Below are 26,522 nucleotides of genomic sequence, written 5' to 3' on the forward strand. Positions count from 1 at the left end.
ACATAATAAATGTAACAAAAATAAATAAGGAGAACATGTTCATACAAAATAAGAACATAGTAATGCAAAATGCTTATTACAGAACATAAAGGTATAAACGCTTGAAAGAACACAAACAGAATCTCGCATGAAGAGCCTGAACCTTTTACCTTTCCTAGTAATTTCTTATTTTCCACTCAAGCCTGCAGAAAAATTATGTTCCCAAGCATTCAACAAAAGAAGGAATTACAGTGATGGTTTGGTACACTCAGTTTTCAACACCTAGCTCTAGTTTTTATTTATTTTTGCCCTTCTGCACCTTCTAAAACTTCTCTTGTAGCCACTGTAAACTGGTGTAGTCCAGGCTCCCACAGTTAGCTGGAGTAGAGCATAGTCATACATGAAAGCTGTTTGCTTTTAATTTTTTTAAAGAAAATATGAAATCCATTATACAACAGATTAGTGGTTTTTTTTTTTTACATCTCTACAAAAAGAGTTTTTGCATTTTTATTAACTGGTCCAACTTCACTGACTTCTGAAAGCCTGTACAGTTTAAAAGTGTACAGAAAGTAGTTGTTTTTAAAACAAATGTCATCTAGGATTATTGCTGAAATATTAAAGACCATTTCATAAAAGCTGCAAAACTGTATCTTTAACCTTAATATATAGAGACTGATGCAAACATAGGAAAATTCCAGTCTATTAGTTACATTTAACAGAAATAACATTCCTCCAAGTTACAGTGTTCTGGAAATACAAAGTAATTTACTTTTTTTTTTTATTATTATTTCCAAATGTTAAGTTACGGGGACAACTTATAAGGAAAATAGGCTTATATAGGAAACTTTAAATAGACTTGCTTTCCAGTGGTATAAGCAAAATGTCTATGTTAGCAGTCGTCTTCCAGAATCCTTTTAAATATGTAAGACAGAGACAGCTTTACTAGCAAGACTACAGGAAATTATACAGAAGCAAATAAAATAATTCACTTGGGAGTGAATCTATCGATGACGCAAATTATGACAACTCTATTTCCAAGTCCCCTAAAGAAAATTTTACATCCCACAATTGTTCCAAGGAACAGTGATTTCTTCTGTAAGCTATGTTGCATTTGAATTGGTGAAAGCCCATTCGCCTCAATACGCTTTGAAATGCCCCATGTTTAAATTTATTTCCTAGTTCCAAGAAACATTTGGACAGAGATGAGATACGAAATACTTCTACTTTAATTAACATCAAAAAGACATTTGAAGAAGATCAAAAAGTGCCAAATAGTCTTTTCAGAAAGTGGATTAAAACACTGCAATGATAACACAAGTACAGTATTATCCGTTTTCTATGTACACCAAAACACTGTTTGCCATTTATTGATATCGATATGTTCACCTCCCACTCCCAGCAATCTTAGTGCAAACATAATATGTGAACTCTGTAAACCCCCAAGAAAATTTATGCAGCAACAAGGTTATATAAATCACAGAACTGTTGGAGATTTTCAGTACACAAGAATGAATGCTTTCTAAAATCTGTCTTACCTTTTGCAGTAATGTGTCATTGTAGTCAAAGATAATGTTTCCTATATAAATCATCTAATTCAGAGTCAAATGTAAGTGTTCAACAGTTCTGTACAAACTTTAGTGGAGGAAGTCCATTCATCAGAGCAGCTTGGCAAAGAGATTTGGGGTTTCAGTAACATTAAATGTTAGACTGCTTGCATGGCTTTTGAAAAGAAATAAATCTATTAAGGGAAAATTGCTGATATTAATAAATCTTTTGCAAAGCACACAACCACAAAGGGCAAACCTGCCACAATCTGCTTTCCTACACTGGTATCTATGCATATCATTATGATTGGAAAAGGATTTGTGTGACAATCAAAGCATCACAGTTAAAGAAAACTGGTTTAATAAAACAACTGCTGTTTGACCAAGCTTTTTTTTTTTTTTAATTATAAAACCAGTATTATATTTTTTCCTTTATTCCTAAACATTCCACATGAAAGGTTTTTGTATCAACACTGAGATGTCACTCACGCAGGGTGGCATCTTCCTCTTCCCCATCTGGGTTAAATCTATTGAAACGTATGCTGAAATCTGACTCAGATTCAGCATTCTCAAATTCCGCTGCAACAGGGCCGGCGGCGGGTTGAAGAGCCCGAGCTTCAGGCTGGCAGTTTGGCTGCACTTGAGGGCGGGTACTTTGGGAAACGGGACTGGACTTTGCCTTCGGCTGAGCTGGTAAGATGGGGCTGGTGAATCCCAAGTTGCTCAGAGCATCCAGGGTACCGTCAGGGTCGATCATAGAATTAATTGCTAAGCAATCAAGAAAAGATGAAGCTTTAGATGAAATGAAGCTACACAAACTAAACACTGCCTGATACGCAGACAGGAAGGAGAGATGATGAACCATCTAAGATTAGCTTATAGGGACTGAGAGATAGGATTTTTAGTCATGCTTAAGGAGCTCTTTCTCTAACATTACCACTATATTATGCTTCATTCTACACCCCCGCTCAAATGTCCATAGCTGCTAATTCCGTGATTGAATGAAATTTGTATAGAAGAGCAGTCGTTTATCCTATTTAATGCAAAATGATGGACTCGCTGTCCCCTTTCCCCCACATAGTGAGGGCAAACTGAAACACCTGGTACAATTTCATTTTACCATACTACTAACACATTTGTCATGTTTAACAAAACCTCTCTCTTTTTAATTTCCAAAACTGTACTAACATTTATTAGAAGACCACTGCATACGCAAGGAAATGATAGGGCCTCTTATTGTGGGATTAAATCTGAATACTAACAATAACAAATACAGGAAATTTATAAGAAATACAATAACAATTATATATAAACATGGACCACTAATCCATTTGACCACTCCAAATTAAACTAATTATAAACAATACACAAATAAGACTGCAAGTTCTTTTTAAAATATACTAAGATTTTAAGTTGATTTTGGTAAATACAATATATGTCCGAATAGCAGACACTGTAAGCACAACATACTTCCTTATTATATACACAGCTAAGTCTTTGCACGTGAAAAGCAAAGTAACTTTTCTATTTTGTAGTCTGTGGACTCCACAATTACAAAGAGTGGATTCAGTGGTTTGACAGGAAGATGTCAAGAGCTAATTCTAAATTTTCATTTTATTGTATCAGATACAGGTGGGTTTTTTTGAGATTTCCTATAGATTATGGTCCCAGTGCATTGAACTATGCTACACAGTTCAATGAGGGTATTACTGATGTACAAACACTACTTTATATAGACTCATCTCCATATTCTCTATCACCTACTCTTCAATACTTACCCACGAAAATATTTCTGTTAAGAATGTTTCAAAAATTCCTTTGGGATCCTCTGGACTATTTAATTTTCATTTGAGCCTTTTCTCACCAACATAAGATATCATACTCTTCTGTTTTAAAATAATTCAGTGATGTTTCTTTACCAAATGTGCCAGGAATTATATTAATGTATGCAACTGATACTGTGAATATATTTTAAATAAAAGCAATAACTTTTTTTTGTGACATACATACTATATATATGTGTATATATCAAAATTAAAGCAAGCAACCAAAAAAGAGGAAAGTGAAAAAAGATTAGTACCTTGCAGCTGTTTCTCAACTCTTTTCAGCTCCTGTAAGATTGACGATATTTCCTAGGAAAGAAACAAACGTTTCATGAAGGAAAAGGAGACTCGAACTACCTGTTGGTAGTAAACAATCCTCCCACCCAACCTTTGCAATAGACTATTTGGGTTGTCCCTCCCGGCATCAAGAACGCTTTCGCTGGTGGTGGCCCAGCCATGTCCATCACAAGTCCTGGGTGGCAGTGCTTGAGACTGGACAGCCATGGCCCACTTTGAAATCAAGAGCTCCCCTCTGCATTAAAGGAGCGTCAACCAAACTTCACCCTGTTCCTTGCTCATTTGTCTGCACGCTTCTTCTCAAGCACAGACTTAGACGCTACGGTTCTTACAAATAGTGCAAAGTAACAGCAAACCTTTAAAGGAAAGTTACAGTACAAGCCCAGTATTAATGGAATAGGGTGATTTATAACCTTTTTCACATGTCAGTCAGAATACCAAGACGATGGCATCAGGATTTTGCCTGTAACCATTGGGCCCTATGCCCACGAGACGCTGTACAGCACACCAATGTTGGGTCCTCTGCACCTGCCTGCCTTACAGATTTTTCTCCTCTGTGCTGCACTATTTGCTAACAAACACAGACGTTGCCACAGCAATGCATTCAGAAACACAACCACCGGTAAATGTATCACATTTTAAATTATAAATATGTAAATCCTACAAATTAGGGATCCCTCACTAAGAATACTGTTAATCCAGCTGCTGAGGAGAGCTGCCAGTGGTCTTCAAAAGCTAAGAATTTTCAAAGGCACTGATTTCAGAAACCCATTTAACCCATTTCAGAAACCCATTCTGTACTAAGTAATGTGATTTTTGTGGGTGGCAAAGAAAGAGACTGATTACCTTGGATTTTACAAAGTCATTATCTTTAAGCAAATTCCACATTTGAGCTGGAGACAAATGTCCCAAGAACAAAACAAACATCAGTTACAAACGTAATTTATTAACTTTTAACAATATTCTGTGGTAAAAATAAGCACTGCATTTGAACAATAAATTGCTCTGAAAACTGAGCAGAAACTTGAAAATCAGTGCATAGACAAAAAAACCCCCAACCCATACACTTTCAAACAATTAATTTATTGAAAAAAAAAAAAATTGTAAAATGCTGAGCTTAGCAATAAATATACAACTAATCATTTTCTTTTTTAGTGAATGCCTTAAAGCCCTATTCATGGAATTTAGAATACAAAACACTAAACTTCAATCTTATTCTGGAAATGGGTAAGAGAATTATATTTGTGAAAGTAGAAACTTCTGTAACTTGCTAAATGAAACTTAAAAAAAACTCCAAAAAACCAAACAGCCAGTGTATCTACGAAATACACTGAGTTACTAATGATTTCTCTTAAACAATATACCATTCTGCAGAAATTACAGGCCAAGTTTTTAATACTTCCAGGAAAAATCAATCTGGATGAGTTTTATAGCTCATGATGAGCTAATAGAGAAGCGCTAGCCAATTCGATGTCAGAGGAAATGTGTTCACATTTTGCTTCTGAGCAGTCCAAGTACATGAGAAGGAGTTTCCTCTTCCACCCATTGCTCAGAATGCTGCCTCTCTAAGTTGATGTTCTTAATAGCATGATACTCCAGACAGGATAATACAGCCAGACTCTCTGCCTGCTCCCACATGCAGGGATGTTTTTCAAACCCTGTGCTCTGTGTTTAGAAGCAGAGGAGAAGTGTACTAGGAAACAACACATATGCTCTGTTCCCTCACACTCTCACTCAGTCTGGTCAAGAAATGGCTCTAATTATGCGGGGAGTGGGGGAAGACTACATGAATCAGCTGCAGTTGTGGTTGGTATCCTATAGTTATCACTTCTGCACAAATCAACATGATTATTTTTCACTGAAGAGTGCTTTTACTGCAATGTGTCTACAGATTATTTTCTTTCACATACAGCAAAATGCTATATGTGCTGATATTTAGAAATTAGATAAGAGGCTCAATCAATCCCAGAAAAGATAAGTATTCATACCATGCTTGATGTTTTAACAATAGGAACTTCACTTTCGGCTCGCAACTTGTTTTCAATTTCTTCCCAATTTCTGTCTTTATCCTTAAATAATATTCTAGAAGAAAGAAATTCAAGAACAGCATGTTTTAAATAGACAGAAAGAAAGAAACTAAACGTGAAAGACTATATAACATGATGCAACAAAGCAGCATAGGGAGCACTGAATAAAAGTGAAACTGAAGATACCGAAAACTGACAGAATCCAACCATAGAGTTTAAATTTTCAGGGAAGCATACATGGTTTCAGCAATACCATTACTCTTGACATGAAAATGGCACTTCTGTAGCTAAATACTTGCTTATGGTGTTGAAAAGACAGTTTATTCTTTTCTCCAGCACTGAGACATTTTTCTAAAAATCCAACTATTTTACAATAGTCAGAGAATTCCCTATTAACACTGCATTTTACAACAACTGCAAAAGATGAGAAAGATTAACAATGGTAAATAAATGCAACTCTTTTACATTTGTATTTTGTATTAATTTAATGAAGAATAAACCACTTCAGGAAATCAAAAGAAAAATAAATTTCATAGAATACGTTTTCATTTAAAAGTCTCAACACACAAATCGAATATACATGATTCAGTATTATAATTATCCCTTCCATTACATATTTAATGAAGTCACTTCTACTAGTTGTAAAACCCCAAAGCTACTGTGAGATTCCCCCTTTTTATGTTTTCCTTCCCTGCAACATGTGAATGGAATACACATGGAATGTATGGATATTTAAGGTCTGGGTATTCTTTTTTTTTTTCTTGTTTTTTTTTTTTTAAGTGAGACCATGATGACCTAGAGGAGTCAAAATCCACTTCTCTGATTGGTATTTCAGAGTTAAAAGTACAAAAAGAACTGCAGTAAAACTGCTAGGCAACCAAACCAACCAATTTAAAAAGCGTGACCAAGAACTAGTACATTTTAAAGAAGTTATTAGTGTAGGTAGGTCTCTGAGGAAATAATTTTTAAGGTGGAAATTCATGATACCTTGAATCTCATAAAGACCAAGAATTTGAAAGAAAGCGGGAGACAGTATTGCATTTCTGTTCATCTTTCTTCAGTTATTTATACCCTATGGGAAATCCTGCTCTCTATTATCCCATCAAAAAAGTTTTTCAACACGTGTACCCTGTCTTATCTTATCAGTACATAGATGTCTGTAGGCAGCCCATCCAGAAGCTGCTGGAACTGTTTTTTTGTCCTAGAGGTCTTCACTCGCTGCTGATTCAGAACTGCTGTCAGACGTTTCATTGAGAGGAAGCGCTACTCTCATGACACAGTGTTGTGGGATTGAGGCAAATGACCACTTCTGCAAGTGACTTTAGTGTATTAATGTGCAAAGCATATGAAGAGTAAACATTAATACATACTGCTTCTTGGGAAAAGAAAAAATAAATTAAAAGCAATCAAAACTACAGCAAAGAAAACATGGAACTCTATGGCCTCAAGTAGTGTCACCATGTTGTAACAAAGCTGAACATCAAATGTCTGAGAAGATTGCTTTTATGTTCTGGAAGGGAGCGTAAAAGCTTGCAAAACCATACAACTGCAAATCTGGATACCAGAAAGCCCAAATACAATGCAAAATTTAGGACTTGTCTGACAGGATGAGTTAAAATAAATAAATGAAAAGCACAGCCAATTAAATTTTATAGGACCTTGCACTAAAAACCAGGCAACTTCTAGAAATACCTGGATTCAGTATACAGAGAGTCTTATACAGCTATACTTTCTGTACTTTAATAGCATTTATATCACACTGGAAATCAGCAAGAACAGAAAATAAGGCTTTATTCAGCAGTAAACATCACTAGTAGAAAAATATATGTTATTTTGACATTGCATGTTTTTTTCATTTACCTCTTGCCCAAAATTATATTGAAATTCTTCTACCTTTATGATGTGATTAATGCCTTTGCTTGTGTATGTGGTGTTTTCAGTCTTACTTGCTTTTAGAAATACTGTTCTTACTTTTCTTTTACAATTTGAAAGCTTATAATTTCATAGGTCATTTTATTAAAAAAAAAAGGAAAAAATTAAAGAAAAATGAAAGCAGTAATTAGTAATTTTAAAAATATTATTTTGACTATACTGTGGACAGGCCAATTTGGGTTTTCTATATTTTTAGGAAGCCTATTTCCTTTTTACAACATTTTTCTCAATTCTTCATTTAGTACATTTTAACCTCCTGGGGCTCTTAATCTCTGTGTCTTTTTCTCTTCCTCCTTCTAACCAAACCATACTCTTTATATTAAAAGAACACATTTATAAAGGATTGCTGCCTTGTGCTCTAACCTCTTCCTACTTTCTGAGGCAAATCTACCTGAACTCCTTCTTATTTTCTTGTGCTCAGTCCTCATTTTAATTTCACTGCACTTTGCTGGATGCACAGCAAACTGCAGAGACTGACAAGTAGTACCTACACTGACCTGAATGCTTTGCCTAGATTTTGCCTGACTGAAGAGGTACTTGACTGCTACAAGCAAGCCAATAAAACTGCATTCACCACGTAGGTCTTCTCACTGCAAAATCTACTTATCTCCTCCCTCCATAACCTCTGAAAATTCCTGCAAACCCATTATAACATATAAAAGACAGAAAAGCAAACAAATTGCATATTGGCTTCCTGGGAACCTGCAACAATATTTACCCAGCAAAGAACAGGTTACAGGATACATGGCAAGAATGCTGCAGAATTTTTAAATACAATGCAGTTTTGCATACACCAGCAGATAAGAACATAACTGGTTATACAAAGTAATGAATAAAAATAAAGAATAAAAAGCAACTTAGTAATACCCAAGCTATGACCTTATCCCGAAGAAAATTACAAATATACAAAGAATTTGGTGAAAGGAAAGAACCAGGCACTTGAATCTGGTTCAATCTGAACACCATGCTAGGACTTCGGGATAAAAATCCAGTTTTGTTAGAACTGGGAGAATCTAGCTGAGGAATACAGTGTCAAAAGCTTCTCTCAATCCTATTTATTAATATAAGGTAGGAATGATGACAGAACTAGGTGGAACTTGGAACATTATCTGTAAATTATAAAACAGAAATGGCAGTGGAGAAACGGGGAAGAAACTAGTCAAGCAAAAAGATATATCTTTCCCTTTGTCCATACTAATTTATTTTCCTGATTGATTTTGGCTCATTTTAATTTCTGACAGTTCTGCTTCTCAAGAATGACTAAAAATATTTATGTTTTTAATACTTTAGCCAAAGAGAAATAGGTCTTTTGTAAAGCTAGCTATTGCAACTCAAATATTACAGAAGGAAGAGTTCTCACATTCAGAGGAAGCACACCTTTCTCCATTTGGACCCAGATAGGAAGGCTGCAATTTTTTAACACGTCTGATGCAAATCATGGGGAGTGTAACTGCCCTATAGCGTCTGTGCTCTGGGGAGAGGCTTATGTTGGTGAACAATATAATTTGAGGGAGGACTTTTATAACACAGTCAGGCTTACTGGCTTACTCTTATTGATGCCTCTAAAAATATCTTCCCTCCTTACAGGTTCAAGTACTTGACAAAACATACACAACTGCTAGCTTGACAAACCCTAACTGATTCTCACTGTATCTGTCCTGGGCAGAAATTTTAACTGGCTTAACTCCAGTAAAAGGGACAGAAGCACTGCCAACACAGCTGGTTGAACTCATGTACATGAAAACAAAGCTAAGGTAAAAACTTTTAATAGGTCCTGTTTTATATCCTTTTTAAAAAAAAAAAAAAAAAAAAAATCCTAAAACTACTGATGTTTTTCTGATTCAAAATACTAATGACATTATGAATAACATCATACTATTCAAATCCATTCTGAATAGCAGGAAAAAGAAGTTTTGATCACAGTTCTGGGCAATACATTAAATAATTGCTTAATGAAAGTTTCTCCACTATATTTTGATAGAAATAAGCAATGCCCCTTTTCTTAAATCTATATAAAATTTATATAGATTATATAAATCTATAAAAATAGATTTTATAGGTATGCTTTTTTAATATCATGCATGATCACATCATTATTACATTCATTACAATGTAGCTGACTTACCTTTTAAGCTCAGAAAATCAATCAAAAACATGTAAGACTTGATTTTACAGTTACACGTTTTTCTCAGAATGAATTCACATACATAGGTTTGTTTTAAATCACTATTGCACTCAGTTTTTTACATTAAGTAAACTAGATCTGCGCCAGCAACATATTTACAGGTCAGAAACTGCCAACTGTCAAGAAAAATCAGAACAACAAAAAAAGTAGAGGATCTACTATCTACTGCTTCTGAGGCATTTTAAGATACCTATCATCCTGGACGCCTACGACAAATAAGTCAGTCAATAAGCAAGATTCTTGTTCCAATGATGCAGCTTTAAAAGGAAAAAAAAATACATTGGTAAGCAGAGTTCCTTATGGATGTCACTGTATTTTCCCAAAGAATTATACTCAAAACAAAACTTAATGTAGTATTTCATTTCTATTTCCAAATTTCAAATGCCTTTTAGAATGACTTTCAAAAAATGGTCACGTTTAAGTACCTTTTCACATGTATTTATTTGTTCAGTTTTTGAGATCAGCTAATAAAGTAAATGATAGCATGTACTTAGAGGCTGATTAAACTTGAACAAGTTATTAACTTCTGCATAATTTGTAATAAATTCTGTATAATGAAGTTGAACTCTGTTAATTTGGCATAGCTTTTGAAAGTAACAGTATTGTACACCTGAATTTCACAAACTCATTTGTATCTGAAATTTACATAGCAAAAGACATTCGTGTCTCCTTTGTTTAAGGATATTTAAATAAATAGTATGAATCATAGAAGAATGTATCTGGGGAAACCAAAGAGGGAAAGGCAGCAAAGGGTGTATTTCCAGTATTATAATCCTGCAGCCCAAAATGGTGAGTTGGAGAAAGAGAAGTGAGATGAGTGTCAGTCCCTGACCATGTTCCAAGACAGCAGAAATAAGGTACTCACAAGTGTTACCTGTAACCACCGGTGGAAAAAAAAACCCCACACAAAACCACTTAAAATAGAAATAGTAAGAATGGGCTTCAAGTTTTAAAGACTTGATTCTTCACTCAGTGATACTTTTCTTACTAGAAACAGCAGGACTAGAAATGGCAGATAACCTACAGTTTGCACCAATTCATACAGACCATTTTTTTCTTCTTGATTTCTATGGACAAGGCTTTTTTGTTACTCCCATGAGAATATAATCTTCAGATATGATAGTATTTTGCTGCTTTTACTAGTTACATCGCCCTATTCTGAAATAAATCTGTGATTTGGTGATTAATCTGTCACCCATCTAAGATTTCAATATCTGACACTTCCTAGATAAATTGACAATTACAGACCTAATATTTTCTCACATTCAGAAAATTATACATGAAGTTCAGCCCTATGACTTTCTTATTTTTAATGCATCCTATTTTGAGATGATCAACTGCACAAAGACATGAAGAAGAACATGTGAATTACAAAACCCTGAGCTTTGTATTTAGAATTTTCATTTATTCTTGTTAACCAAAGTGGTCACCAAACAGTTGTACACTCACTCATTCAAGTTAAATGGAACTGTTGGTAGAACAACTTTCATTTATGACGCGTCTATACTTCCTGTTAGCTACTATGACATTTTATGCAGGAAGCTACCTACCTAAGCAGGAATTTTCAATTGAAAATAAAGAACAGTTACATCTGTTGTTTTAGGTTTGGAACTCAATAGTGACTACACTGTCTCCTGTGTGAGTTCTTTTTCAGAAGGATTTGCTGAAACTGCTCTCCTCTGTCCCAATTTTTTTTCTTCCCAAAATGGTCAATCCCTACAGCTTGGCAGCGTACAGGGCCAGTTTTACAGTTCAGCAACGTTTTAACCTTATCTTTTACGAAAGGGAGTTTTATAAGACTTGCATAGAGGTCATGTAGATTTTGCTCAGTATTTGCATGTGTTGGAACAGCTCCTCTGTTGGAAGTATGATGGATATTGTTCTGTCCACGTAAACTTTGCTGATATTTATCTTTATATAATGTGAAAAAGACTAAAGCAATAATGGAAAAACTATTCATCCCAAATCTTTCCGAATGCTAAAAAAGCCATAGGTAACATTGCTTTTTTAAATCACAAGTTGCTACTGAATACTATCTGTATTGTACATATCTCTTCTACTAGTAGGACTGTTGATGAGAGCAGACATTTTCAGTAATAACAATAATTTTTACAAACCCACCTGATTTTGCCAGCTGTTTTGTCTATGGATTGTCTTATCTTGCGAGAAAATTGGAAGACTGAGGACAAGAGCAAACTGTCCCCCATAACCTGCAATAAGTTTTGAATAAAAAAGTATACTGTTAATTTAATGAGAATATAAACAATTCCATAAATATTGAAATATTTTTTAACTTTAAAAAAATGACTTGTATCCTAATTAGTATCATATACAAAACAATTATATGTCAACATTTTGCAAATTAAATAATACACAAATATTTTCTTTTTCCACCTGCTACAGCTAGGAAAGAAAGGATATCACCTAGAATATTAAGTGGGAAGGGAGTTGTAAAAGCTTGAAATAGACACATTAATAGAGAGAATCCAATTGTGTACTCACTTCATCTCTGCTCCAAGTCCTTCTCCGGGTAATTTTGGGGGGATCAAGCGTGCCTGTTAGCTGAGGTCCAGCATCATTAGGCCGACCATTCCCCTCTGGTGGTTTGGAATGCACTAGTGGAGGGATTTTTCTAAAATTGAGACTTTCATCAAATACTCGGTCAACCAACTGGGGGGTAAAAGAAAAATGCCATTTATGAAAACTACTGGATACATGCAAAAATCAGATTAATATTATTTTCTTTCTGAAATGTTTTACATGAAGCCCATCAAATAAAAATCATTCTCTTGTCTTGTATAGCATAAAATGATGCATCTCATGTAACAATGCCTTGTAAAAATGAACTATTTTTTTTCCCCAAATACCAGCCACAGAAACTTTGCTTATGGTCAGGTAACATAACAGTTACCTATAAATTGGCATTGAATAATTTATTCCTTCAATTAATGGAATACATTTGTGGAATTAAGTACAGTGCTGTCAAATTTCAGGTTTTTTTCCCAGTTTAGTCATAGTGTTACAGAAACGTACAGATACGTACTTAAAGCAGATACTGCCACCTGCAGTATGTACATACTGTACAATACTTTTTAAAGAAGAAAATAATTATTTAGTAATATAAAATTCAGAGTGATCTAACTGGATCTGAGAAAATAAGCACTTCCTTGAAGTTTAGCCTTAAGTCCATGAGAATGTGAGTGCAGTTATAATTTGAGCTCCCAACTCACAGGTTTCTTATCACTGTTTATATCTTTTTTTCCACAGAAAAAGACAGTATTATACTATCCACAGTAAACTAATATGTTAACCAAACTTTACGCTCACAAAAATGAATAAACACGTTTTGAAAGGAATACTATGAAGAAAAAAATGCAGTAAACATTTGTAACATATTAGGGTGAACTGTAATACAGTAGAAAGCGATGATTTAAATTCAGCTTAGCAGATTTACCAGCATTAGACCTGTGATGATTACTAGAACAAGTTAGTCGATATATTCATAGAACAGCACACCAGAATAGTCAAACAAAATGAGAATTATTAGAGCACAAGGCAAACTTATTTTAAGGCAGTTTTTGACAATGTTATTAAGAAAGAAAATCTAAAGTTATTGTTAACTGATGGTACCTAAGTATTTCAGTGTTCAGAAGATGAAACTTTTGTCACCTGTGAAAAAAGGGACTTTTTTGTTTTTAATAGCTATGCAAAGTATTAAATGCATACATGTATGTATATTCGTGCATACATACTTGTATCTTCAAATGCACTTAGATACTTTCCAATGGTATCTAAGGCTACAGACAAACAAGAAACAAATAACTACCTTGTCCTATGTTTCGTGGAAAAAAAGAGACAGACAGATAGTATGCAGTCTTTTGACAGGCTGTGTTCATAGAATAATTTCGAGGTTGTTTCTTGGAATGTAAAGGAACTTTAAAGCAAAAAACAATGTAGAGATCATGCAGACGGGTTAAGTGGAAATAACTAAAAAAGGCTATGCAAAATGCTAAAAGCAAAAGAAATAAAGAAAAGGAAGAACCTTATGCATTTCTCCATGAAGATCTCCTACCTCTTCTCTAGTGTCTATGGCAGAGCCAGGGGTGGTGGCAGCAGTGCTTACTGTGGTACTGGGGGCAGTGCCTGATGAAGTCACTGAATCTATCTCTCCTGCTACATCGTTGATTTCCCGTGCGATGAGAGCCAGATCTTGACTGATCCTAGTAATAAAGAGAGTGTTACATTCTTCCCTACAAACACTTCTGGACCAGTAGAACCCAACCTGCAACCTTTGAGCTTATAGTTCTAGTTCCTGACAACTGTGCTATGAAAATGTGTATGCCCTTCTAAACTGAAAGTTTATTGGTAGAACTATGAAAGCAATTTTTTAACTGAAGCTTTTAATAACATGTCTTTCTATATGAAGAAGGTAGAAGGCAGTCTCAAAAGACAGGGCATCCTTGTTTTCTTTCTAGGATTCCCAGGTAGAGTTACGTGCAACATGCACTAAATCTGACACATGGGATGCACTGCAAATATGCTGAAAATACTGCACAGATGACCTGTGTACATGCAGTAAATCTGAAATGTCCAGAACATTTAATTTATACCTCAGTTTACTTACCTACAAAGAACTTACAAAGAAAGGACCTTTGATTATCTAGCAGCCCTGCAGCTCACGCAGATCAAGCTGCTTACATATCTGAAATTCCAGACTAGTACCCTAAAGCTTCAACTTTAGTCAAGACAAGCTTTCTAGTTGGAAAAAAACAGAATATGTCTGTGAAACCCCTGGATATGCTAGCACTACACAATTACATCTGAATTGCCAGCTAATGATTTCTTTACTTCTGATCCACCACATCAAAAAATTGCTCTGGTCTGTATTCTGCTCAGCATAGGGAGGAAGCTTGCCTAGCTCTGCTTGTGCTCCCCAGGACACCCAAAAAAAGGAGGCGAAGAAAAGCCTCACCACAAAGAAAAAGCTAAAAGCCCCCTACTAAATATGGCATCCTGAATCTCCTCCTTGGATCAAGCAGTTCAGAAGACCTAAGAATTCAGACCAGCCCACAAAGTGATCCCCTTTCACACTTCTGAGAGGACTGAAGGCACAAAAGTCAACAGTGCTAATTCTGCACCACCAAGGACTCTGTCAACAAAAGCACCCACCACTTAAGTGAAAGGAATTGCACAGCCATGTGACAGTGATGCACACCATGCTGGCCAGTGCTTGTTAAAGGTGAGCTTCTTTCTGCTCTTTATTTTCACTTTGTCTTCAAGTCAAAAAGAATGGACATCACTGACCTAAACATAGTTTAAGATAGAATGAGCAGAATTTAAACCAGAAAGGCAAACATAATTTCCAGCCAAGTTCGAACACTAGATTTTGTGGCTAACCATCAGTAATCTGCAATAGTGTGCAATCTTGTGCAGCTCAGATATACATATAACTGGGAAAAGGCTGTAGAAGAATATGTGGCAATTTCCCCATTACCACTCCACACTGCATTTCTGAATTCAAACTATCAAAGACTAGAACACAAAAGCAGAAACCAAGTCAATTGCTCATTTTAATAAATTAAAATATGGAAAATGCCTATTATTACTACATCTTTTGGTTCAATTTTAATCTATATTTCATGTTCTTATATATACATATCATTAAAACTCCAAGGTTTGAGCTAATATTCTAAGTAGTAGAGATACCAGAGCACCTACTTCCTTTTTTTCACACAACCATATCACTTTTTTTCTTAAACGCACAAGTTGCTAATAATCACATTTGATTTCTGTGACAAATTTTTGGTATTTAATGAATAGTTGTTAAGAAAATAAAACCCAGGAAATCTCAATTATCAGTATATCCTCCAGAAGACAAATGTCATTAAACATCATAATGAGAAGCACTATCAATCAGCTAAGACTTAACTCTCCACAGAAATCAGCAATGCTTCAACATGCCACAGCCACTTCAACAGAGTTCTTACCAAGCAAACAAAATTACGTAAAATGCCAGATGTCTACATAAAATGAATTTAAATGAATCCTGAAAATATCATAATAAATGACTTTAATATGGATGGCAAGCAACTTGTTACACCATCATCATAGTCAAATACTAGTCGAGCTAACAAAATCTGGAATTAGTCTCAATTTGATAGTAAGCTATAGTCAGTACTCAATGTTTCTGTACAGAAACAATATAGAGCACTAAACAAAAAGCACTATGTAAAAGAAAATTAAAAACCATCTAAGAGTTGGGCCTGACTTTTCATAAATGAAGTTTTCAAGTACTTCCACATTAACTTTTAGAAACAGAAAGTATTGCTTAAGGAGTATGATGTTTTGTATCATCAAGAACAGGAGACTTAGGCTTTAGGTAACATGCTATTTACTCTCTTGCAACAGTAGGTTGTCTTGCAGATTTCTAGTGCTTCCTGCATCAGACCTAGCAATTACACAAGGCAAATTAACTCAGGGAGGCAAAACTAAAATAAAACTCAAATTCCCTAAGCCCCCCTACTCTGCTCCAGGAAATGTTGCTATTAGATCCACTCATTGAGCAGCTCCTGCAGCTACACAGTTATGTAAGGAACAGACACAGTTTCCAAAGCAAGGGAAAAGGTGAGAACATGGGGCTTGGGATGGGGAGAGCATAACCATCTTTTTCAACAGCCTGGAATTCTAGTTCTTGCCTGCACTGAAAGAACATCCATAGTATTAGAAAAAAACACAATGACATAAGAATACTTTTAAGATACCCGTAACAGTTCTAAACTGCTGGATTACCAAGACCATTTTTATGCTTACTTTACTATGTCACACTTCCTACATTGGTCAGTTTATTTTGTAATGATACTTTAAAATCCTTAAATAAAATATATGCGAAGCTCCTGTTATTCTGAGGGTGCATCCTCCAGGCCAAAGTAGTTTTAAATAAAATTTAATTATTCCATTAAGCTTTTACAAACACCACTTTCCAATTTTCAATTTTACTAACATCTGTAAATTGTAGACTCTGTGAAAAGTGCAAACTGGGTCAATCTTGGCAGACCAGTTAAAATGCAATATGATGGTACATGGATGCAATGAAATATTTGTCATATAGTCTCTACACTACTTTCTGTTCCACATTTGTTTTCTGAAATATTTATCTTTACACCTGCCTAACCTAATCAGTTATTCAACATCAACAAAATAAATCAATCAATTTTAATGAGAATGTACAACTGTCTATTCCTTTTTTAAAAACTCTAAACAGAGTTGAAGGGACTCTGATCATGGAGGCTGGACTAAGGGCTGGAATGGAAAAAAAACCCTACAAGGTAGACAATAATAGAGGGTAGACTATAGTTAGCAAGGCAAAAGGAGCAGGGACAAGGACGAAAGTTAAACTTAAAAGCCAGAGGAGCAATATTTTGAATCGGTACAAAGAGATACAGAGGCACAGAAAGCATAAACTACTGACCTAGAACAGAGGAGCTCAGCAGCGGCTAACCAAGGAAACTGGCATTTTAATCAGTGACAATAGATGACAGTAGCCTGGCATTTCTCAATTGCTGAGTGCTAGTTTTCTTAACCTAAAATACGCTCATTTAACGCAGTTCATGTGAAATTTCTATACATAATCACAAATTGGGCAATACCAATTTGAGCGTCTTAAAGAAGGTGAAAAAGGCAGGGTAAGCACATGACCTTCAAGACAAATTTAAAACCACTGTCTAAATGAAGAAAATGGTAAGAAATGCAAGGGAAAAAAAAGCCCTGCACACCTAATCATCAAGTAAGTTTAGACCAGATAGTCAATGACTTCCAGCATCAATCTCGCCTAGATGAGCAAAATGTACCAAGTTTCACTGAAGCAGAGGTTCAGCAGCAATTTTATAAGGACAAAGTAATATGCTATGGGTATAATTTTTTTTCCCCAGATACACACATTCCTCCCTAGATCCATCTCTAACTCTAGATGTGTTTTAGGAAGATGCTTTGAAGATGTTTGTTTCATGATTTATCAAGGTGCTATCAGATTCCCTTATGTATTTTCCTTTTGCACAGGCAATACTGGAAAAACAAATGTTGAAAAATAGTAACAAGAAGAGGAAACAAAAAATAATCAATCACACTAAGCAAAACACAATGCTTCACATCTGTGACACCACAGTATTAATCTTAAAAGGAAAACACTTTTCATGTTTAGGCTTCCAAATAGAGTTTTGTTAAAAACTTCAGAACCCAAACACTGGCATCTAAGTTTTAGATAACATTCATATATTTACATAGTTTTATTTATCTAGTGCAAGCTGTTGGAAGCTTTCACTGCCTGGGTATTGTATCATATGGGAATAATGTATTACCAGAATGTAAAATGTTTCTTTGGTTCCCTTGAAGCAGAGTGCTATTAGTAATAATGGAGGAATTGCTATACTAATCTCAGGGACTTGCAACAAAAGCAATTACTTTTTGATGAATATGTATGATTTAAATCTGAAAATATCTACCATGAAATAATGTCTAGATAAAAAATTAAAACGAGAACATGGTCTCTCACACTGCCAAAATCACTTTCTCCTCTCTGTCACATATCATTGATCTGAAATCTTACCTCAATATGAATGTAAGGGTAGTACAAAATCAGATATACTTCAAGCTTGGGAAAGACACCATTACCACAGAGTACTTCTGCAAGTCCCACTAATGCAATCAGAAGTTCATTTTCTGGGATCTGGCTATCATAAGTCAGAAATGACTATCATTTTCCATTAGAAAGAATGTGCTGGTAACATGAATACTGTGTCTGCCAGTCTCATAAGAAGAACTTTAAATTACCCATTCACTTAGAGAATAAGAACAGTAAGTAGAGTGGTACAGAAAATCCATTAGCTGTCTTTCTCCTTTATATGTACCTGTATAACCAGTTGGGTACAAATCTTTGTCATTTTAGAGACACTCCTTTAAAACTAACCTTGCTATTTCTTCTCGGTGGGCAGTCCAGTCACGAATATAGTCTTCCTGTTCCTTTATTCTGTGCTTGAATGTATTGCTACTTTGAGCTGCTGTCCCAGTGCTCTGCAGTCGTGTGGTTTTCAGGGCTGGAGAGGTACGTAGACGGGTATGTTTAGGGGAATTACGGTTTGATCCGAATTCATCTTCTGAGGTGGAAGCATAATCTGTAGGAAAGCGCCTCCATCTTGCACTTACTAAATTAGTTTAATTGTTAAAAAAGAATTATTATTGCAACTTTAATAAGAAAAAAACCAGTATTATTTTAGTAACATCACAGAAGTACACAACTATTCATTATCAATCCCCAGATACCTCACAAAAGGTTTACTTACTACATCTTAAAAAGAAAGCTACAAAATTTGTGTTAAATAATAAGTATTAATAGAAACGTAAAACGGATGCTCTTTGTATAATGATGAGTGAAATAAGGTGTAAAAGCCAGTAACTGTATATGAGGTCAAGCAAACTGTATTACAAAACAAGGGCCCAATTCATTAACATTTAAGTATATAGTCAGATTGCACTTTTTCTGCAGATATTTTCCCCAAGTTTCATTCATGGTTTACATGATACACAAAAAAATAAAGAGACATGAAGGAAGGATGGAGCTGGCACCAAGCTTGGAATGAATGCTTGCTTAAGGAAAGCATATATATCCTAGATGATGCATTATGTATTTAGTACAGAAAAAAATATGTTTAAATTGTTATAAAAATCAGCAACACGTCTATAAAAACAGCAGCCTCAGAAAAAACCCCATATATTCTCACATGTAGCACATAAAGCATATACAGCCATGTTGCCTCAAGACACCCTGAAGTGTAAGAGAACTGAAACTAAGTAAGAGGCTATTGTCCCCCGTGAGATACTAAAGTGTAGAAAATGCATTTCAGATATTCTGTCCTCAAACATTCCCAGCAGGAAGAGATAGCACGAAGTGTAAAGGAATTCTCATCATGACAACTTGCTAAATTCTTGCAGGGGACTTATCCCCATACTCACTGACATTCATGAGGCTCTATAATGACTGTAGACATTTTAAAAAGTATGTGATCATCTTTTGGTAATTTAAGAAGAATAGATTCAAGTAATGTATATTGGGCTTAGTATAAGAAAAATGCTAGAAGTAATAATGATTTCTCCTGAAACATTTAAAAAAAACATTATAAATGAGGCATACATCAATATGAATTTATGTAACAAACAGTGAAAGTAATTTTTGGTTGAGAAAAGATTTGTGTAATGCCCTCAAAGATTACAACATGTAGAAAAATTACCTTGATGTATAAGCTTACATCCCTTCCCTCATACAAATAATGCACTTTTAATCAGTGAAAACAAAGATATACTGCTGTAATTTTCTTCATGTTTAAATGTGGGCTTCACATCAAGTCCAAATCTACTAATTTTTTTAATAACTTTATTGAAGAAAATAAAAATGTCTCTCCAGTCACTTGCTCTTCTCTTTTTAGAGGTTTCAAATTTGTCTTAATCTTAGGGAAGTAGAACATAAGCAGAAAAAGCACATTTCCCCACCAATGGCATGCAAGCAATGGGTGACCAAAGTCCAAAGAGTTTATGAGTTGGGCCCACATTTTAGCATAATTTTTTGTTTAAATTCTTTGTCCCAGTTCAAATTATATGCATCAAAGTAAATATAAAATTTATCTTAAAATCTCTCAAGTGAGCTAGCCCAGGAACTCAGCACTGTACAATGAGCATATGTCATCATATATTTAAAAACTAAAAACTGAATGAGAAGTGAAATATCAGAAACAGATTTGATTTCTAGTACTCTACCACTGTAAGTTTCAACATCAGGATCTGGGTCTGGGAGAAGCTTGGATTTCTCTGTGTACAAAATAGTGTTTTATCATGTTAATTCATATTAAAACATTCAGATTAGAAGCATTTGCTTAAAAAAATATATATTGATGAGATTAATCTTAGGTCCTCTTTTCCACCCGCACTTTCTAGGAAAAGATTCTTAAAGTATACATTCAATCAAAAATACCTAATTTTGCGAAAGCTTAAACATTTCAGAGACACTAACTGAAATAACATCAATAAGAATTGTCTACATAGTATCATAAAACCCCTCTACGTTTTTTAAGGTCATTAGATTTTAAGGCCTTAAAATGTTTTTTGTTTACATATTATCAATGAGTTTCTCATTAATATAGGGAAAAAGTTACTGTAAGCTTAACAGTAAAAATCTCAAAGTTGTACAACTCATGACAAGCAATATCCAAGCATGTTTCCCATTAAGCTAGCAATATATTTGCATGTATATGTTTAATACTATTTCTAAATTATGCAGCCCCAATATGTCATTGTAGCTTATGCAGATTTCTGAAAGCTATCATGCAATTAGTTATCTTAGACAGCAAAGACTGTGAGTATCGGTACCAATAATAAAAAATGCCTCCAAAACTCTGGCTAAAGTAATCAGCAGACCAACCTAATTTGGGGACTACTCTAGAAGTATAACGTGTTGACAGCACCTTAAGTTGGCAATTTGGAAGATTTGGACAGCATAATCAGGACACTTAAGATCTGAGGACAGACTCCATTAAGCATCTCATAATACACTCTCACTGATGCATTGCCTTCTCAAGGTTCATCCTTTCCAAAGATCCTGGAATAAGGGTTGTTTTCCCTCCATGTTCAATTTTTTTTCCTTTTTCTTCCCCCTCCCCACCCCCCCAACTTTGATCAACTTATCTGCTAGTTACCTGCAATGACATTTAGGTCAGCAAGCCAGCAAAGCTGCTGAACACAACTAGTTGTTCAAGGTCTCTCTACTCTGACTCACTGCTTAATTTTACAGTTGCACTTTTGTACTAGGTCTGATCCTATTATTAATTTTCCCAATAAAGCTCCTTCTGTAACATCAAGTTCAATTTTCCTCTGCAATTGTGAAAAAAGGTCTTTGGTCTTCTCTGTTTTTATTGATCACACTCTGCTATTTGATGATTCAGCCTTGATTAAATCTTTCATTGCTTGTGGTAAAAAATTCCTAATTCTGCTTCACGTGTCTTCACAGTGTTCTTAGTTACCAAGCCTCCTACCACAGAATCACCCTGGTAATTACTTTAATGTGGGTAATTCTGATCCAAAACATTCCATTTATCTGCTTGCCCTCTCATTTAAAAGGAAGCAATACTTAACTGTATCAAGGATTAAAAAAGATTTTGGAAATTATGGACCTCCTGACAACTCTGACAATTTGAATGCTATTATGTTGCAATTCATCCACACGAAGTACAAGACAATAAAAAAATCCAGTGACCACACGTTTTTTTGCCCCTATTTTACAGGGATGTATGTCTGAACATTCAAAAAGATTTGGGAAATGTGGAAATAATTTTCTCTTTGATTGATAGACTGGATTTAAGAAGCAGGATTCTGCTGCCAATGGTTAGTGATCTACAATGTCGTAATGTTAACTGATATCTATTGAGAAGACAATAGCAACCAGGTTTCTGGCAAAAGAAAAGAAAAGAAACCAAACCAAACCAACAAATCCTATCTATCTTGGTAATGATCATTCGTTTTCTAGTCTTTCTAGGTCCAAGCAGAGAAGAAAGTGCATCACTGTTATGCCTTGATTAAATGTGTCTGAAGTAAAACACATTCAAACAGTTGATGCACTTCCATCAGGTACTTCATTAGTAATTTCCGAAAGTGCTAAAATTAAGTTAATTGTTGACATTTCTAGAAACAAAATTAATTCAGGAATTATATGCTTTGGATTGAAAAGCTTCTGCTACATTCTATTTTTATATATTGCATAGCATTAACACGTTCCATTAAAATATATTTTAAATATGTTTATGCAAGGATAAAATAAATAATATTATTAATACCGATGTGTTGGGTGATTATTAGCATCATTTTATAACATGCTAAAGGGAAAATTACTGACTAGTAGCCTATATATAATAGGAGATATATACATATACACACACTCCTACATATACTAGAAGATTATGCCACTTTTAAAGCAGTTCAGATTTTCCAAATGTATACTCTCAACAGACCAGTAAAAAAAAAATTATACAATCACCTTACTGATGCAGACAAAATCCAGAACTCCAAATCCTAAACAGTAGTAAAAATATTCTTTACTTAGTAACAAGACTTGATTGATCTATTATGCCATGATTTTGTTTTGAAAGTATCTGATTGCCTTATTAATTGCTTTCAGATTTTTTTCACCTTTACACTGATACGGGCTTCTCCCTGATTTTGATATGTAAACTGATGATACTTTTTATGACAGAAGCTATTTCTACTGTAGATTTTTCTAAGAACAGTCTTTTAAAAATACCTAGCTTGTTATGCTGGGGTAGCTCAAGAGAAGATGGCATCTTTTCTCTCCTGAAAACAGAGTATTATTTTATACAAGCTACAGTAAACTTTGTGTAATGCAGGTAAATGAAAGGAATGTTTAACAAAGGCGACTGTGATAGCCTAATAGACTGGGAAGAGCAAGATACACCCACTCCCTTGAACAGAGGCAGCAAACAATTTCAATGCAGCAACCTGGGAAAAATTTAAGAAGAATGCAATAGTTCACATGGACACAAAACTCAAAATCCATATATAGTTTTGTGAAAAACATAAGCAGCAGCGAAGTGACAGCAATATCACGATGTGAACTAGAGTTAATTACTAAACAAATAGAAGCAGTCTTAACTGACAGTCTTCCCTGACCTAATGTTGCCACCCTTTCAGGCTGCACACATCAATTTAAAAATTCAATTAAAATTGAAAACATGCTACTTTTCCAATGATATCTTACAATGACCGAGTTTTTCTCTGAAGTTTCACTTTTTTTTTTTTTGTATCTTTGGCCTCTTCAGGAACCTCCTTAGTAAGGTTTCATGGGATACAGTCCTAGAGGGCAGGGGGGCCCAAGACTGCTGGCTGATATTCAAGGATCACCTGCTACGTGCTCAAGAGTGTTGCATCCCGACTAGAAGAAAGTGCAGCAGGAGGGCCAGGAGACCTCCATGGATGGACAAGGAGCTGCTGAGGAAACTTAGAGGGAAAAAAGAAGCTTATAGAAGGTGGAAGCAAGGACAGGCGGCCTGGGAAGAATACAGGAGCATTGCCCGAGAAGCTAGGGACCAGGTTAGGAAAGCTAAGGCCCAGCTAGAATTAAGTTTGGCAAGGGATGTAAAAGATAACAGGAAAGGATTCTATAGATACGTAGCAAATAAAAGACAGGCTAGGGACAATGTAGGCCCTCTCCAGAAGCTATCAGGAGAACTGGCTACCATGGATTTGGAGAAGGCTGAGGTTCTTAATGACTTCTTTGCCTCAGTCTTCACCAGCAAATGCTCTGACCACACAACCCAAGTCTTGGAAAGCAAATGCAGGGACTGTGAGAACGAAGACCTTAGGCCCACTGTAGGAGAGGATCAGGTTCGAGACCATCTTAAGAACCTGAATGTGCACAAGTCCATGGGACCTGATGAAATCCATCCACGGGTCCTGAAGGAGCTGGCGAATGAAGTTGCTAAGCCACTGTCCATCATATTCGAAAAATCCTGGCAGTCAGGTGAAGTTCCCAATGACTGGAAGAAGGGTAATATAACCCCCATTTTCAAGAAGGGGAAGGTGGAAGACCCGGGGAACTACAGACCAGTCAGTCTCACCTCTGTGCCTGGCAAAATCTTGGAACAGTTTCTCCTGGAAAACATGCTAAGGCACATGAAAAACAACAAGGTGGTTGGTGACAGCCAACATGGCTTCACTAAGGGGAAATCCTGCCTGACCAATTTGGTGGCCTTCTATGATGGAGCCACGGAACTGATGGACAGCGGCAGAGCGGTTGATGTCATCTACCTGGACTTGTGCAAAGCATTCGACACTGTCCCACATGACATCCTTGTCTCTAAATTGGAGAGACATCAATTTGATAGATGGACCACTCGGTGGATAAAAAACTGGCTCGATGGCCGCACGCAAAGAGTTGTGGTAAATGGCTCGATGTCCAGTTGGAAACCTGTAACGAGTGGTGTCCCTCAGGGATCGGTGTTGGGACCGGTCCTGTTCAACATCTTTGTCGGCGACATGGACAGCGGGATTGAGTGCGCCCTCAGCAAGTTTGCCGATGACACCAAGCTGTGTGGTTCGGTTGATACGCTGGAGGGAAGGGATGCCATCCAGAGGGACCTTGACACGCTTGTGAGGTGGGCCGATGCCAACCTTATGAAGTTTAACCAAGCCAAGTGCAAGGTCCTACACCTGGGTCGGGGCAACCCCAGGCACTGCTACAGGCTGGGCAGAGAAGAGATTCAGAGCAGCCGGCAGTGTGCACTTGCAGCCTAGAAAGCCAACCGTATCCTGGGCTGCATCAAAAGAAGCGTGACCAGCAGGTCGAAGGAGGTGATCCTGCCCCTCTACTCTGCTCTTGTGAGACCTCACTTGGAGTACTGCGTACAGTTCTGGTGTCCTCAACATAAAAAGGACATGGAGCTCTTGGAGCGAGTCCAGAGGAGGGCCACGAGGATGATAAGAGGGCTGGAGCACCTCCCGTATGAAGACAGGCTGAGAAAGTTGGGGCTGTTCAGCCTGGAGAAGAGAAGGCTGCGTGGTGACCTCATAGCAGCCTTCCAGTATCTGAAGGGGGCCTACAAGGATGCTGGGGAGGGACTCTTCCTTAGGGACTGTAGTGGTAGGACAAGGGGTAATGGGTTCAAACTTAAACAGAGGAAGTTTAGATTAGATATAAGGAAGAAGTTCTTTACAGTGAGGGTGGTGAAGCACTGGAATGGGTTGCCCAGGGAGGTTGTGGATGCTCCATCCCTGGCGGTGTTCAAGGCCAGGTTGGACAGAGCCTTGAGCCACATGGTTTAGGGCAAGGTGTCCCTGCCCATGGCAGGGGGGTTGGAACTAGATGATCTTAAGGTCCTTTCCAACCCTTACGATTCTATGATTCTATGATTCTATCTTTGTAGACACCTGTCATAATATTAAACAGATTCAACTTTATAGTTCAGTGAATGCCTCATTAGTATCTCTACAGAAATTTCTATTCAGCTAATGAAACAGCCAAAAGATACCTAGCCAGGGAATGAACACTGCTGAGAATCCTAAGAAGGTACATTTATGATATACAAGCACCAAAACAGCAGTGGGACTGTGGGAAATTTATCACAGATGTTTATATCAAGTCTGAATGGGAAGGAATAAAGGACAATATATAATCTCAGTAGCAACACACAACACTAGAAGCTATTCTATTTATACTTTTCTTAGATTGTGGATCAGCTTCAAATAATTGTCATACTAAAGTCAAGCTGTTAGTATGACAATTCAAAAAGCAAGAGGTCATCAATTTTAGATATTCATTCCACGTGAAAGTTCACTTATTTAAACTTAACTCATTTTAGTTTTGGTTGATTTAATATTGCTGTTGTAAAAAAGCTGGCACTCTTTCTCAGTGCTTGCACTAAAAGTATTATGTTCATTTCTAACAGAAGAGTAGTTAAAATTAATCAACTGCACAGATTTTTCCTTCCATACATAAGATAATATTACAGTAAAGGAACTACCACACAAAAGAAGATCAACATGATTTGGAAATCATGACGAAATCAAAAATTGTCAAGATTTGGAACACAGAACAGAAACTACTCCAAGGCAAGGCAAACATTTTAATATAAATGACTTAACCTTACGGTATTTAGGTAGTGTTTGTGTTTAATTTTTCTGTATC

The 26,522-nt window shown here is 36.0% G+C and overlaps 1 protein-coding gene across 8 annotated transcripts in view; it reads right to left on the minus strand.

Moving 5' to 3' along the window:
- Nucleotides 1-1,182: 1,182 nt before the first annotated feature.
- Nucleotides 1,183-26,522, minus strand: part of CEP170 (centrosomal protein 170) — a 102,173-nt gene continuing 76,833 nt past the window's right edge. For 3 of the 8 annotated variants that reach the window (XM_030499419.1, XM_030499413.1, XM_030499414.1), the window contains 7 exons: nt 18,750-18,984; nt 13,830-14,007; nt 12,290-12,457; nt 11,909-11,997; nt 5,632-5,725; nt 3,604-3,655; nt 1,183-2,291 (listed from right to left, as the gene is read on the minus strand). In XM_030499419.1, coding sequence (XP_030355279.1) covers nt 2,005-2,291; nt 3,604-3,655; nt 5,632-5,725; nt 11,909-11,997; nt 12,290-12,457; nt 13,830-14,007; nt 18,750-18,984 — 1,103 coding nt within the window. In that variant the 3' untranslated portion in view covers nt 1,183-2,004. Of the gene's footprint in view, nt 2,292-3,603; nt 3,656-5,631; nt 5,726-11,908; nt 11,998-12,289; nt 12,458-13,829; nt 14,008-18,749; nt 18,985-20,590; nt 20,642-26,522 lie in introns of all 8 variants that reach the window. The other 5 variants (XM_030499420.1, XM_030499415.1, XM_030499416.1 and 2 more) reach the window with 4 other exon arrangements.

This window comes from Strigops habroptila, chromosome 10 (assembly GCF_004027225.2).
Source record: "Strigops habroptila isolate Jane chromosome 10, bStrHab1.2.pri, whole genome shotgun sequence".
Classification (NCBI taxonomy): Eukaryota; Metazoa; Chordata; class Aves; order Psittaciformes; family Psittacidae; genus Strigops; species Strigops habroptila.